Source organism: Odocoileus virginianus, chromosome 7 (assembly GCF_023699985.2).
Source record: "Odocoileus virginianus isolate 20LAN1187 ecotype Illinois chromosome 7, Ovbor_1.2, whole genome shotgun sequence".
Taxonomy (NCBI): domain Eukaryota; kingdom Metazoa; phylum Chordata; class Mammalia; order Artiodactyla; family Cervidae; genus Odocoileus; species Odocoileus virginianus.
In genome coordinates this window covers 16,977,711-16,992,865 of record NC_069680.1, presented here as the reverse complement: position 1 = coordinate 16,992,865, position 15,155 = coordinate 16,977,711, and the positions used below count along the sequence as shown (strand labels likewise).

The following is a 15,155-nucleotide window of genomic DNA, read 5'->3' as shown; positions in this document are numbered from 1 at the left end:
CGTCACTCCAGCTCCCGGATGGACCCTGACAAAGCTGACTACGCATTCAGGGATCTCACCCCCAGATGAAGCCTCCCTGTGCTGACAGCGTGGGGAACTGGCTCCTTCCTCCTCCCAAGCAGTGGATAGGCACAGGGGACCCCCCCACATCTGGGTCCCATGCCCTGAGCCTCTCAATCCCTCAAAGACAGTCTCAGGATTCCTAGTCAAAACCCCCACAGGGCCTGACACGGGGAGGCTGAACAAAGCCGAGTGTCCCAGGGCCAAAGCTGCTAGGCCCTGTCCCTCTTCTGCCGCTTCCCTGGGGAGCCTCCTGTGTCCTGACCTCTGGCCTTGGGGAACCCTCCCCGCCCTGGCATCCCACTTCCATATGGGCAAGGCCACTCCTTCCCGGCTGGGAGGCCCTTACTCACCTGGAGAGGTGGTGGTGCAGATGGCGGAGCCGCTGAGGGTGCTGAAGAGGCCGTTGGCGGCGTCCTCCACCTGCTCGGCCATCAGCACGTGTCGCTCCCTTGGCTCGCTGGCCAGCGAGTGCAGCTCCTCCCACCTGAGTCCCGGCCCCAGCAGAGAAGTCACAATGGCTCATCGCCCCGCGCTCAGCCACCTCCTGCCCACCCATCTCCTAGACCCTGGGCTCTGTATGCACAGCACCACCACCCACCGAGGCAGGAGCCACCTAGCTGCAACCTCATCCATCTAGGATGCAGGGAAGGTCTAGATGTGAACCACAGAAAGACTGAGGATGCTGAGCTGTGGGTAGTAATGTGTGCGTGCTCCGGCAACCCACCAACTTCCTCAGAGGAGAGCCTCCCACTCGAACTGTCAGCTCTTGTTTGAGACTCGGTCCAAACAGATCTAGTCATCTGGTTTTATAACTTATAGCTGATGAGAAAAATTTAACCAGAAAGGAAATGAAGGAAAGTGGTTCGTGGTTCTAGGTGATGCCGAGAAAAATTTAACCAGAAAGGAAATGAAGGAAAGTGGTTCGTGGTTCTAGGTGATGCCAAGAGAAGCACACACAGGAACAACTAGTAATAGAAAAAAAAAAAATCCTGACGATTATAAACCATGGCGATAAGAACTCAGAGGCCAGCAATGTGAGGCCATGTAGAGGTGGGAACTGGCATAGTTCAACAACCAGAGGGCACTGTTAGTGCCCGGAACAGAAATGATGGGTGGGATGATGACCTTAGTGCATGAGGAAGGGTTAAAGGATGTTGGGAAAAAACCTATTTTTAAGAAGACAAGGCAGTCAGTAACACATTTAGAATCTTGCCCATCAAAAAAATTCATCAAAATAGACCAAGGCTTGGCAATACTGCAAAACCTTCATGGATCTCTAAACCGCCTCATGTAAAACTCTGATTTTCCTCTGAAGGCACGGAAAACAGCCGTTTCATCCAGTACCTAAGACAGCGCCTGGCACAAAGGAGGGGCTTCTTAATTCTAGACTCACAGTAGCTTTGAGTGGGCAGTTCTGCCAGGCCCCACCCTTAGCTCTCCCAGCCCCCAAAGAGACCTTCCTAAAAGCTCCGTGGGTAATCCAGATACCCAGCCAGAGTTGAGAATCCTCAGAGAATGGGTTTTAAATACACTAAAGGCGGGTGGGGATGGAAGAGTTTGAGCAGCATCAGTCTTTAATCTCTCTACAGAGGTTTTCAGACTTTGGTGGTATCAGAATCACCGAGGACCAGAAAAAGCAGAGACCGAGGCTCCTCGCCCCAGAGTTTTGGATTCATGAGGTGTGGCCCGAGTGCGTGGGTTTCTAACAAGCTCTAGATGCTGCTGATCCAAGGAACACACCTGGAGAACCCCCGGTCAACAGTGCACCGGCCTTCTACTAGGAGTGGGGGAAGAGGTTAAGTGGGCCTGGGAGCCCAGCAGGCTTCCTCAGAGGCTGCCTGTGTCTGCAAAACTCGGGCTTTCAAACCTGAGTGATAGCCCCTCTCCTAAGTAACTGGCTTCTTAATTTCTTTACACCAGGCATGCTCAAAGTATGGTCTATGGGCCAGTGCAGGTCCCCAAACTTCTCACCCTGATTCAGAATCTCATAAGCATAGATACCAGGCATTTATAAGCTAATCATATCGCAACTTGAAAGAGCCATTTTTAGTCTGTTGGGTCAATTAATAAGAATTTGAGCTTCTATTTTATCTTTGTTTTTATTTCATTTTTCTGGTAATTCATTTTTATTATAATTTTTTTTAAAGCATCATGGCATGATCAATTAGGAAAAAAAAGCCAAAACTGGACCTTCACCACATATAGTTTGAGAAGCACTCCTTCAGCTAGCAGCTGGAGAAGAAAGCCCCAGAATGGGCCAGTATTTCCACCTTGTGGGGAGTTCCATCCTCAGTGACAGATCTTGGGCAACTATTATGTGTAAGACACTCTACTCGGCAGAGGGTGGGCGGGGAGCCATAAAGTAACACCCCTTCTCCTCTCTCAAGGGGTTTATGTTCCTTATATCTGAGAACACAAAAAGAGCCAGCCATAAGGCAGCCTGTGTTTACTACCAAGTTACAATGACAACAACAGTGGTGGTGGTGGTGGCTGTCATCACTGCACCAGGACACAGCCCAATCAGGATAGCCCCACGGTACCTGCAGCCTCAGTCTCCTATCTTCCTCTTTCTGACCTGCACCCGCTGGTCCTTGGAGGTCCTCTCACTCGACACTCAGCTCCCGGCGATCTTATTTAGGCTTTAAACACTATCTTCAGTCTCCATCTCAATGCCTGTCCTTTCTCCTATGTGCCAGACTCTTCCATCCAACTCTCCACTCAGCCTCTCTACCGAGATGACCAATATGAATCTCAGACCTGCCCTGTCTGAAACAGAATTCAATTTCCTTTCCCAGTCTTTCTCATGTCAGTAAGTAGCATCACCATTCACGCTGGGGCTCAAGCCAAAACCTTCTATTCTTCTCTCATACACCCACACCCAACACACCAGTCACTCCCGTGCTCTGCCTTCCAAACACATCCTAGATCCAGTCATTCCTCTGGGGATCACAACTGCTGCCCTATGACAAACCACCATTAAACTGCATGTAAGCTGCTCCACCAGCTCCTAGATTCCCCACTGCCCCATCATTGCCTCTCCCTTGGTTCGTCAGTCTATTATCTTCCTGGCAGTCAGTGTGATCTAAAAATGTAAGCCAGTTCATGTAATTCTCCTGCTCAAAACCCTCCACGGACTTCCCACACTTTATTACATACTTCAGTCTCTACAATAACCCACAAAGTCTGTAGCCCCGACTCCTGCCCACCTCTTCTACCTGATTTCTTGTAGTTCACCCCTTGCTGGTTGATCTCCAGCTGCCCTCCGGCTGTCTTGCTGTTTCTAAAAGACACTCAGCTAGCTGCTGCCTCAGGGCCTTTGCACGTGCCATCTGCCTGCCTCACTTGCTCTTTATTGTTACTTGGAAGGCTTGTTCCTCACTTAAGTTTCTGCTCAAAAATCAGCTCCTTGAGGGAGCCTTGCCAGACTCCTCCTATAGAAAATAGCTCTACCATCTTGGGAATTCCCTGACAGTCCAATGGTTAGGTCTCAGCACTCTCACTGCTGGTTCAATCCCTGGTGGGGAAACTAAAATCCCAATAGCTGCATGGCGTGCTCTCCCCGCCAAAAAAAATAGCTGTCTTCCCTACTCCCATCATTCTGTAACCTCTTACCTACTTTATTTTTCTTCTCTGAATTTTATTTCCACCTGAAATTGTTACTTATTTATTCACTTACTTGTTATCTAGTTCCTTTCCTAGAATGAAGTTCCACGAAGGCAAGGACTTTGTATAATACTATTGTCTCTGTATCCTGAGAACCTAGAATAGTGTCTGGCACGAGGAAGAAAATTTATATTTATTGAGAGAATAGAAAAGTACAGTGGGCTTTCCAGATCCCTAGGTTCCACGCTTACAAATTCAACTAACTGTGGCTCCTGTGCTATGTTTGTGATCTATGGATATGGGAGGGCTAAATAAAGGACGTGAACATCCATGGACTGTGGTGTCCTGGGGGTAGGAAGTTGGTTCTGGAATGACAGTACTAAAATTAACAGAGATGTCTGTGTACAGGCACAGTGCCAGGACCAGAGTCATTTCACTTGATACCCACAACAACTAGATATTCATAGAGGTCACCTCCATTTTTAGGGCTGAGAACATATCCCCCTCCTCCCACCAGGAAGGCAGATTTCAGCACCTGGAAAAACATGGTTGGAGAAGAGGGGAGCCAGACACAGACCAGCCTCAGACTCATCAGAACACTTGCGTGGATTATTCAACTTGAAACTGGGGAAATGAGTCTTTTGTCTCTAGGATGGAGCTGGGAAGATGGGACCTGGGGCACTGCCTGCACCCACAGTCCCAGCTTCCTGAGAAAGCCAGGCTGAGAGAACAGCAGAGACAATTGGATGGGGGACAGAAAAACTCTAAAAGGCAGCGAAATCCTTAACTCCTGCTGACCCCGAGAGACCCCTGACCCACTAATGCAGTTATATGAGTCCCTGAATTTCCATTTCTGCCCAGATACGTTGGAGTCAAGTTTCTGACACTTGAAACCAAGTGTTCAGACTAAAGACAACACAAACTCTCACACTTCCAAAGAGTTGGAGTTCCCTGTGTGCCAGCAACAATACTCCAAAGTGAGGAAAAGACGGGTCCCTGAAGATCCAGGATGGTTTCACCAGCTCCCAGAGGGCTGACCCAGCACAACGAAAACCTCTTACCTCGGGAAGCGGATGCCCACGGTGAACACAGTGACGCCTCTCTGCTTGAGCTGCTTGGCGGGCAGGGCCACATGCCCTTGGGACCTCCCGTCGGTGACGATGATGAGGACCTGGGGCACAGAGGCATTTCTGCCCCCTGGGAATCCTTTGCGCAGAAGGTATTTCAGAGCAAGGCTTGTCTCTGTGCGCCCTCCTCTGAGCTCACCCAGAAGGAAAAAAAAAAAAGGAGAAAGAGTCAGCGATCCAGGGGTGAAGTTGGAATGAGAACCTGAGACAACAGCCACCTTCTCCCAGCAGAGGCTCAAAGGGACAATTCCCACATGATCTTTACTCTCTCACCATCTAAACCACAGTGATGGAGCTTCTCAGGTGGTGTCAGTGGTAAAGAATCCGCCTGCCAATGCAGGAGATGCAAGAGATACGGGTTTGATCCGTGGGTTGGGAAGATCCCCCTGGAGAAGGAGATGGCAACCCCCTCCAGTATTCTTGCCTGGAGAATTCCACAGACAGAGGAGCCTGGTGGGCTATACTCCATGGGGTCGCAAAGAGTCAGACACCACTAAGCACATACACAGTGTTAAATGCGTATATTAGGAGAAAAAGCAGAGAGAGAAAAATGTAAACCACAGTGATGAAGAACAATGAATTTTTCCCCTGGACTTAGCACTCAGCCTGCACATGTGTTGTATTATATAATAATGTTATTCATGTATTCATTTGCGTTCTTTCTCTATGGTGGCTCCAGGGCGCGATTCTCATCATTTCTCTAACACCCACCTCCTATCTCCTCATCCCTGAACCATTCCCTTCTTGTTACAGCTCAACAAGTCCTTGGGAAAGCAGGTAACTGAGCTCGGTAAGGATTTCTGAGCTTTGATGCAAGGATCATTTTCAAGATCAAGCCTGTGTCTCACTTCCAGCTTCAGGGTTGGGCGTTGGAAGGCTGAACCATTTGACTACTTTCAAAGCAGGGCAGGTGATATATCCCATCTCATCAGAAGGCTAAGATTCTGCATTCCTCACAGTGCAGTTATGGAGACTGTTGGCTGAGCTTGGAATCCCAGCACAGAATCCCTACTAAATCTCACCATAGGAGACTCATGCCTACATCTGCAGAGAGTGGACTGCCAGCTCTGGGTGTCACCTAAGCAGAAAATAATGACTTACTACAATAGATTTTGGGCAAAGCCTTTCAGTGGATAGTAATAGATGAGGAATCCCCTGCTCAGAGACCAGTAATACTAACTGCTAATATTTACTGTCCACCTACCATGTGCCAAGCACCACTAAACATGTGTATAAAGGTGCTTGGCTCATGTTAATTCTCACCATAGCTCTGAGACAGGAGAGTTCTGAGAAGGGCCTTAGCTAAAGTGACACAGTTCATGGGTGGTGGAGGCAGGACTTGAACCCAGAACTTCCAGAGTCCAAGTTCTTACCATCGCGTTATACAACCTGCCTCGACCCAGCTAGTGGAGGTCAGAACTGCAGTTTAAACACAGTCAGGCTGATTCCAAAGCCAATGGTCATTCCTTTGAGGCGGTCGGCAATTTAAAGCCTCAGGGCAAATGGGCACAGAAAACGGATGCCCATTCATTTATGTACTATCTACACAGACCACATGGCCAGCACAGCATTAAAATATTTACTGTATGGTCTCTGATGAAAAGGTTTGCTGACCCTGGCTCTGTACTACTGTCCAAACGGTCACAAAACACTCCTCACTGAAAGTCGAGCTCCCTGTGGCTTCCCCTGGTGGTGATTCCCACGAGCCTCTGGCTGTGACCCTGCAGCCTTACTTTCTCAGCCAGCCTCAGCTTTCTCTCCTGAAAATATGCCCTTCCTCTGTCACCCCTCCGATCATCACTTCTTTTCCTATGGGTTCAACGCTTTGGGATCAGGAAAAAAGCACTCGTTCTCCAGAAATCCATTCTCATTTCTCATACAGGCCTGCCTTCTGCACCCCCAGTGTCACACTTTGTCTTTCCTCTTAACCAGATTTTCAGAGTGGGTCTGGGCCCCCTCTTCAGAGTCACCAGCCTGTGGCCAGAGAGAAATTAAATTTCTAGGACAGGAGGGCCCGGCTCAGTACTCCACTGGCCTCTGGGGTGTCCACCCTCCGCATCGCTCAGCACACAAATGCCCATGCCAACCACCCTCTCCACCTCTGCACCTGATCTGCTGACTCCAGCCGACCAAGCTCAGGTGAGACTCCTAATGGCTTCTGACCTCCCAGAGAGAAGAAACCCTGCTGCCTCCACTTTCCTTATTTCTTGTAGCGTTCCTCACAGAGTCTGTTCTCAGCTCAGCATCTGGCTCCAGAACTAGAGGTCCGAGTCCAGAATCTAACGTTTCTCTAATTTCTCTCCAATGGGACGAAACTAGGTAGAAAGTGAAGGTTCACAGATAGACTGCTATTTATGACAGCAACCCACAGGCTGAACAAGAACAGGGACACAGATACGAAGTCCTATGGTATACTGACCAGCTAAACTCAGCAAAGTTACTTAGCCTGAGATTCCTGTTAAACTTGCTAACATAGGGAAAGTAACAGTACTATTTGAGAGTTAAATGCTGTTTCCAGTGCCTCCTGTACCTAGTAAGCACTCCACCAACGGTCATTATAATGACCACCCAGCAGTCTATTCCAAGAAGTTTATCTTTTGAGTTCATCCCAAATTCTAGTGAGCATGAAAGTCCCTCAGGCAACTTAATAATGTGGATTCTCAGATTCCATCCTCCCAGAGTCCAAACTGGTGGATGTGCAACCAGGCCTGAGAACCTGTATTTTAAATCTGCCTGCCTTCCCCCACCTGCTGTGATTCTGATGCAGGTAGTGCGTGGAACAGACTTTGAAAAATAATTCATAAGAACACTCACTGTAGGCACAGGGATGTTGATCATAGGAGTTTTTGTTGTTGTTGGTTTCAGCAGTGGATAAAAATCCTGGAATCAAGCCAAATGTGTTCTTTTAGGCAGTGGTTCCCAACCTTTTTGGCACCAGGGACCCGTTTTGTGGAAGACAATTTTTCCATGAACTGACGCTCATGGGGGGATAGTTCTGCGATGATTCTCATAAGGAGAATGCAACCTAGATGCCTCACATGCGCAGTTCACAGTAGGGCTCACTCTCCTGTGAGAATCTCACGCCGCTGCTGATCTGACAGGAGGTGGAGCTGAGGTGGTAATGTGAGTGATGGGGAGTGGCTGTTACTACAGATGAAGCGTGACTGTCGCTCACCTCCTGCTGTGTGGTCCAGCTCCTAACAGGCTATGGACCAGTAATCGTTCATGGCCCAGGGGTTGGGTAGCCCTGTTTTAGCGACTGATTTACTACATTATAATAGCCAAATTCACTGGTTTATTATATAACCATTAAAAGGGCTCAACATGGGAAGTAATGCAATTTTATGAAAAAATACACACCAAAAATATTAAGTAAAAAAAAAAAGTTTTATAATTTTAACTATTTTAAAACCTATGTTTAAATGTTAATGTAGCTTGAAATAAGCCACAGCTGCTATAAAAGGCTTTGTGCGAAAGTAATGTGGTTAGTGCTATTTCTGTAAAGCTATTTAAACATACTACAATGCTAATAAAGCTACAGACGGGGTAAAAAAAAATTCAATCACAGAAAACTCAGAGTTGTGTAATTATGAAATTAATCAGATGATGGAACAGACTTGCACAGTCCCCCTGGCCAGAATTCTAAGCATTCGGGGGCCAATTTCTGGCTGTGTTTTTTCTGATTTTAGGTTATCACGAGGTACAACGTTGGAAGGTTTGCTTGTAATATTTCCCAAAGTTATCACAAAATAGCAATAAGGTGATTGTCACAGTGGTTTCTTAGCCACTTCAAGACACACTCTTAGGGGACTGCCTTGGTCTGGAAAGGCAAGTGTTCTGGGTTTGGGACAGAGCTGTGTTCATCAGTCCAGAATTTCAAACTCCACTGAAGAAAAAGGGTAAAGTGCCCTGGGGAGGTCATCACTCCCAGTCAGCCAACATTCCTCTGTTCTGATTAATAAGAGTGTCTCAACATTCAATGTCCTCAGTGACCCTGCAACCTTCGCCAAAAACCCAGTTACTGCCTCCGGTCCTGGCTGTTGTCTTACAGTCGTCCTGGGATACACAAGTGCTAACTGTGCACATCCCCAAAGAGCTGACCTTGTTCAGACATGTGACGAGGCATCTTTCTCCACGCCAGAGTCTTCATCTGGCACATTCTCAATGTGTCTCTGCATGTCATGGGTCATGAATGACAGCCCTTAGGTATGAACACAGTTAACAAGAGGCTCAACTAAGTGTTAGGAGGCAGAGGCTAAGGAGAGGGCAGGCCGAGGTGAGAAAGGACAGTTCCAGGGGGCCTATGGGATGGGCAGTGTAATCCTGTGGTCCTGGCCAAGTCGCCTGCTCCTTTTCAACCTCAGTATCCTCCTCCATAAAATAAGGGGCTGGGAGAGGTACAGAGTGAACTCTATAAAGTGCCTTTTGGTACCAGTCACTGCAACTGGCATAACTTTTCACATAAGAGCAGGGCTGAGTCATTTGAGTCCAAGTCCATCATCAACAACAACAACAAACTCTGAAACCTACTAAAAAAGATATTCTACATCCAAAGACAAAGAAGAAGCCACAGCAAGATGGTAGGAAAAGTGCAATCATGATAAAATCAAATCCCATACCCACTGGGTGAGCGACCCACAAACTGAAAAATAATTATACTATAGAGGCTCTCCCACTGGAGTGAAAGTTCTGAGCTGCATGTCAGACTCCCCAGCCTGCAGGTTTGGCATCAGGAGGAGGAGACTCAAGAGTACCTGGCTTTGAAGGCCAGCAGCATTTAATAGCAGACTGCCACAGAACTGGGGAAACAGAAACTCCACTCTTGGAGGGTGCACACAAGGTTACATACCAGATCCCAGGGACAAAATCTGTGACCTCCTAAGAGCCTGGGCCAGACCTACCTGATGGTATTGGAGGGTTTCCAGCAGAGGCGGGGGTAATTGCTTTAAATATAAAATAGATTAAATGCTCCAAACATTAGACACAAACAGGCTGAAGGGATCAAAACCAAGGCCTATATGTATGCTCTCTATAAGAGACCCACTTCAGATCTAGGGATACATACAGACTGAAACTCAGGGATGGAAAAAAGTATTTCAGGCAAATGGTCATCAAAAGAAAGCTACAGTAGCAATACTCATATCAGACAAAATGGACTTTAAAATAAAGACCACTGTAAGAGACATAGAAGGACACTACATAATAATCAAGGGATAGACCCAAGAAGAAGATACAAGAATTGTAAATATATATGTACCCAACATAGGAACACCTCAATATATAATACTAACACCCATAAAAGGAGAAATTGACAGTGACAAAAATAAGGGGGATTTTAATACCCCATTTTCATCAATGGGCACATCATCCAGACAGAAAATCAATAAGGAAACACAGGCCTTAAATGACACATTAGGCCAAATGGACTTAATTGATACTTATAGAGCATTACATCCAAAAGCAGCAGAATACACATTATTTTCAACTGCATATGGAATATTCTCCAGGATTGATCACATGCTGGGCCACAAAGTAAGCCTTGGTAAATTTTCTTAAATCATATCAAGCATTTTTTCCATCCACAATGCTATGGGATTAGAAATCAACTACAAGGAAAAAAAAAACTGTACAAAAACATAAACACATGGAGGCTAAACAATATGCTATCAAACAAAAAATGGATCCTTAAAGAAATAAAAGAGGAAATAAAAAAATACCCAGAGACAAAGGAAACCTATGGGACACAGCAAAAGCAGTTCTGAGAAAGAAGTTTATAGCAATATAATCTTACCTCAGGAAACAAGAAAAATCCCAAATAAACAACCTAGCCTTACACCTAAAGCAACTAGAGAGAAAAGAACTAACAAAACCCAAAGTTAGTAGAGGGAAAGAAATCATAAAGATCAGAGCATAAATAAACGAAATTGAGAAAAAGAAACCAATAGAAAAGACCAAGAAACTAAAAGTTGTTTTTTTGAAAAGAAAACTGATAAACATTTAGCCAGACTCATCAAGGAAAAAAAAAAAAAGGAGTGGGCTCAAATTGATAAAATTAGAAATGAAAAAGGGAGAAGTTACAACTGATGCCACAGAACACAAAAGCTTGTAAGAGACATATACAAGCAGCTACATGCCAATAAAATGGACAGTTTAGAAGAAATGGACACATTCTTAGAAAGATCAATCTCCCAAGACCGAGTCATAAAGAAATAGAAAATATGAACAGACAAATAACAAGTAATGAAATTGAAACCATGGTTTAAAAACTCCCAACAAACAAAAGTCCAGGACCAGACGACTTCACAGGTGAATTCTATCAAACATTTAGAGAAGCATTAACACCTATCTTTCTGAAACTCAGCCAAAAAAAATTTCAGAGGAAGAAACACTCCCAAACTCATTCTATGAGGCCACTATCTTGCTGATACCAAAACCAAGCAAAAATACCACAAAAAAAGAAAATTATAGGCCAATATTACTGATGAACATAGGCACCAAAATCCTCCACAAGATACCAGCAAACTGAATCCAGCGATACATTAAAAGGATCATATACCATGATCAAGTGGGATTTATTGCAGGGATGTAAGGATTTTCAATATTCTCAAGTCAATCAGTGTGATGCACCACATTAACAAATTGAAAAATAAAAACCATATTATCTCAATAGATGTAGAAAAAGTTTTTGACAAAATTTAACACCCATTTATGATGAAAACTCTCCAGAAAGTGGGCACAGAGGAGACTTACCTCAATATAATAAAGGCTGTATATGACAAACTTACAGCCAACATCTTATTCAATGGTAAAAAACTGAAAGCATTTCCTCTAAGGTCAGGGACAAGACAAGGATGTGCACTTTCACCACTTTTATTCAACATAGTTTTGGAAGTTCTAGCCATGGCAATCAGAGAAGAAGAAGAAATAAAAGGAATCCAAATTGGAAAAGAAGAAAACTGTCACTGTTTGCAGATGATATGATACTATACATAGAAAATTCTAAAGATGCTACCAGAAAACTACTAGAACTCATCAATGAATTTGCAAAGTTGCAGAATTAATACACAGAAGCCTGTTGCATTTCTATACACTAACAATGAGAGATGAGGAAACAGAAATTAAAGAAACAATCCCATTTATCATCACATCAAAATTAATAAAATACTTAGGGACAAACCTACCTAAGGAGGCAAAAGACTTGGACTCTAAACTATAAGACACTGATGAAAGAAGAAAAATTGACACAAATAGATGGAAAGATATAACATGTCCTTGGATTGGAAGAATCAATAGGATCAATATTAATCAAGAACCAATGTAATCAAAATGACTATATTACCCAAGGCAATCTACATATTCAATGCAATTCAAATTCAATTGAATTCAAATTATTGATGGCATTTTTCACAGAACTAGAACCAAAAAAAATATGTTTGGAGACACAAAAGACCCCAAATAGCCAAAACAATCTTGAGAAAGAAAAATGAAACTAGAGGAGTCAGGCTCCCTGACTTCAGACTATACTACAAAGCTACAGTAATCAAAAGAGTATGGTACTGGCACAAAAACAGAAATATAGATCAATGGAACAGAATAGGAAGCCCAGAAATAAATCTATGGTCAATTTATCTATGTCAAAGGAGGCAAGACTATACAATGGAGACGAGACAGTCTTTTCAATAAATGGTGCTGAGAAAACTGGACAGCTCCATGCAAAAGAAATTACATGGACATGAAGCTACATGAAAATTTCATGAAAGCTTTCTAATTTCATGAAAGCTACATGGAATTAGAACATTCTCTAACACTGTTCACAAAAATAAACTCAAAATGGATGAAAGACCAAAATGTAACACTGAATACTATAAAACTCTTAGAGGAAAACACAGAACACTCTTTGGTATAAATCTCAGCCATATCTTTTTTGACCCACATAAAACAAATATAAACAAATGGGACCTAATTAAACTCAAAAGCTTTTCCGTAGCAAAGGAAACCATAAAGAAAATGAAAAGATAACTCATAGAATGGGAGCAAATATTTGCAAACAATGCAACAAACAAGGCATTAATTGCCAAAACTTTTAAAAGCTCATGCAGCTCAAAGTAAAAAAAACAAACAATCCAATATAAAAATGGGCAGAAGACCTTAGGGGCATTTCTCTGAAGAAATTTAAAATATAAAATAACAAAGTATTTAAAATATATAATCAACAAAGACCTACTGTATAGCACAGGGAACTCTGCTCAATATGCTATACTAACCTAAATGAGAACAGAATCTGAAAAAGAAGAGATGTATGTATAACTGAATCAATTTGTTGTATACCTGAAACTAACATGACACTGCAAATCAACTATAGTCCAATATAAAATAAATTTTAAAATAAGAGTCACTGGAGGTCTCCGGGACCTGTAGGCTTCCTGGAGGTCTGTTCCCAGTGTGTGGATTCTGGCTTATTGAGAGCACTGGGGACTTACAGGCCTGAGGCTGATGAACGGACCTCAGAGCTCAGGGCCTTTGCAAGTGGAGGTGACAGGTGTACCTGGCTGGGACTATGGACTTGAACAAGATTTCAGTAGACATGAGAGCAAGGACAGCAGAGACCAAAGAAGATTCAGAGATCAAAGTAGCAAGTGGCCAATAAAGGCATTCTTCTGTCAGGGCTTATGAAAAACATTGAATATGTGTATGCATATACATGTGTGTGTATAACACACGTTTATATTCATATAGCCATATATGTATAATACACATACATAAAATATACATTTTATGTATACATAAAATATACATTTTTACGTATACATAAAATACACATTTTTATGTATACATAAAATACATACATATAGGTATACATAAATGTATACATAAAATGTATACATATATGTATGTACATATACACACATCAGCTGACTTGTAATGTGACTAAAATCATGACCTACCTCATGTGTGTGCATGCTAAGTCACTTCAGCCGTGTCCGACTCTTTGCAACCCTATGGACTGCAGCCACCCAGGCTCCTCTGTTCAGGGCATTCTCCAGGCAAGAACACTGGAGTGGGTTTCCATGCTTTCCTCCAGGGGATCTTCCCAACCCAGGGATCGAACCTGCGTCTCTTATGTCTCCTGCATTGATAGGCGGGTTCTTTACCACTGGCACCACCTGGGAAGCCCATGACCCACTACATGTATATATTTATAGAATGTGTATGAGCACATAAAGAGCAGGTCATCATTCTTAAAGTGCTTTCAGTAACAGAAGAGAGCTCTTTTCAGGTCACAAAAATGAGGCTCCAAGAAGCGTGGTGAGTCATCCTGGCTAAATGGTCACCAGGGAGAGAACTGGGAGAAGGACCCAGGATTCTTCCCACCACCTCATGCTCTTAATCTGTCTCCACCCTCACTGGACCTTTCCCCCAGCTGACAACCACACACAACAGAAGCAAAACTTCTTTTTTTTTTTAACTTGCATTTAAGTTCCCACCTTGGACATTATATAATAAGGGGCAGCTTTGGGCAGGGAATTCTTATTACCCGCTGTGCACCCCTGGGCTTCCAGAAGCCGGGCCACAGCCCTCTCTCTCTCTGTGGGGTCAAGAGCAGGTGCAACCCTTCAAGAGCAATTCTTAGAGCAGTTAGCATTGCTCTAATTGCAGCAGTATCTGATTGTACTTACTTGAAAACCATCCTCTTGATTTCTGCCTTCACTTCCTGTTGGGTTGAAAATGCATCCAAGGGGAATTCCAGACGAGGGGCCGAACTGAACTGGATGGCTCCCACCCTGACCTGCAGTGGGAGACAGAGGGCCCCAGGGGCTGAGCGCGGGGTCAGGTCACAAACATCCCTGGGAGAAGGGACGAGAAAGGCTAACGACTCTGCCTCCTGCCCACTTGCAAATACCAGTGCTGGTATTTCTGTGATCTCCCTGGAAGAAAGTTCCAAAGATGGGGAGGAGAACTTGGAAGGGGACGCTCAAACGTGCCTGTGCTCTGCACCGACCACCACCAATTCAACCCTCATTTCGACAGCTCTCTGGGTGGAGTTGTGAGCACTTCAGGGTCTCTGCTCACACTAAGTCCAGGTGTAGGCACTCTTTTAAGCCTTCTCAATACATTTCATTTAATCCACAGAGGCCCTATTCACACCCATAATTACTGCTGGAGAAACTAAAAGAGAGGATACAGACCTACTCCAGGGCCAGAAAGAAAGGAACACGGCCATTGGACTTGGGGCCTGTGACCTTCACTAAGCCTGTTATAGCGACTGTCTCCTCAGCAGCCAGCACCAGGCTTCCAGCAAAACGCCCAACCAGAAGTTAATCTCAGCCACCGTCAACTGGTGGCCCATCACTAACCACAGCC

General features: G+C 44.4%; 1 protein-coding gene across 16 annotated transcripts in view; it reads right to left on the bottom strand.

Moving 5' to 3' along the window:
- The window catches only part of VWA2 (von Willebrand factor A domain containing 2), a 49,767-nt gene that overhangs the window by 14,705 nt on the left and 19,907 nt on the right, over nucleotides 1–15,155 (bottom strand). For all 16 annotated transcript variants that reach the window (XM_020882422.2, XM_020882431.2, XM_070470230.1 and 13 more), the window contains 3 exons: nucleotides 14,471–14,580; nucleotides 4,728–4,922; nucleotides 414–547 (listed from right to left, as the gene is read on the bottom strand). In XM_020882422.2, coding sequence (XP_020738081.2) covers nucleotides 414–547; nucleotides 4,728–4,922; nucleotides 14,471–14,580 — 439 coding nt within the window. The remainder of the gene's footprint in view (nucleotides 1–413; nucleotides 548–4,727; nucleotides 4,923–14,470; nucleotides 14,581–15,155) is intronic.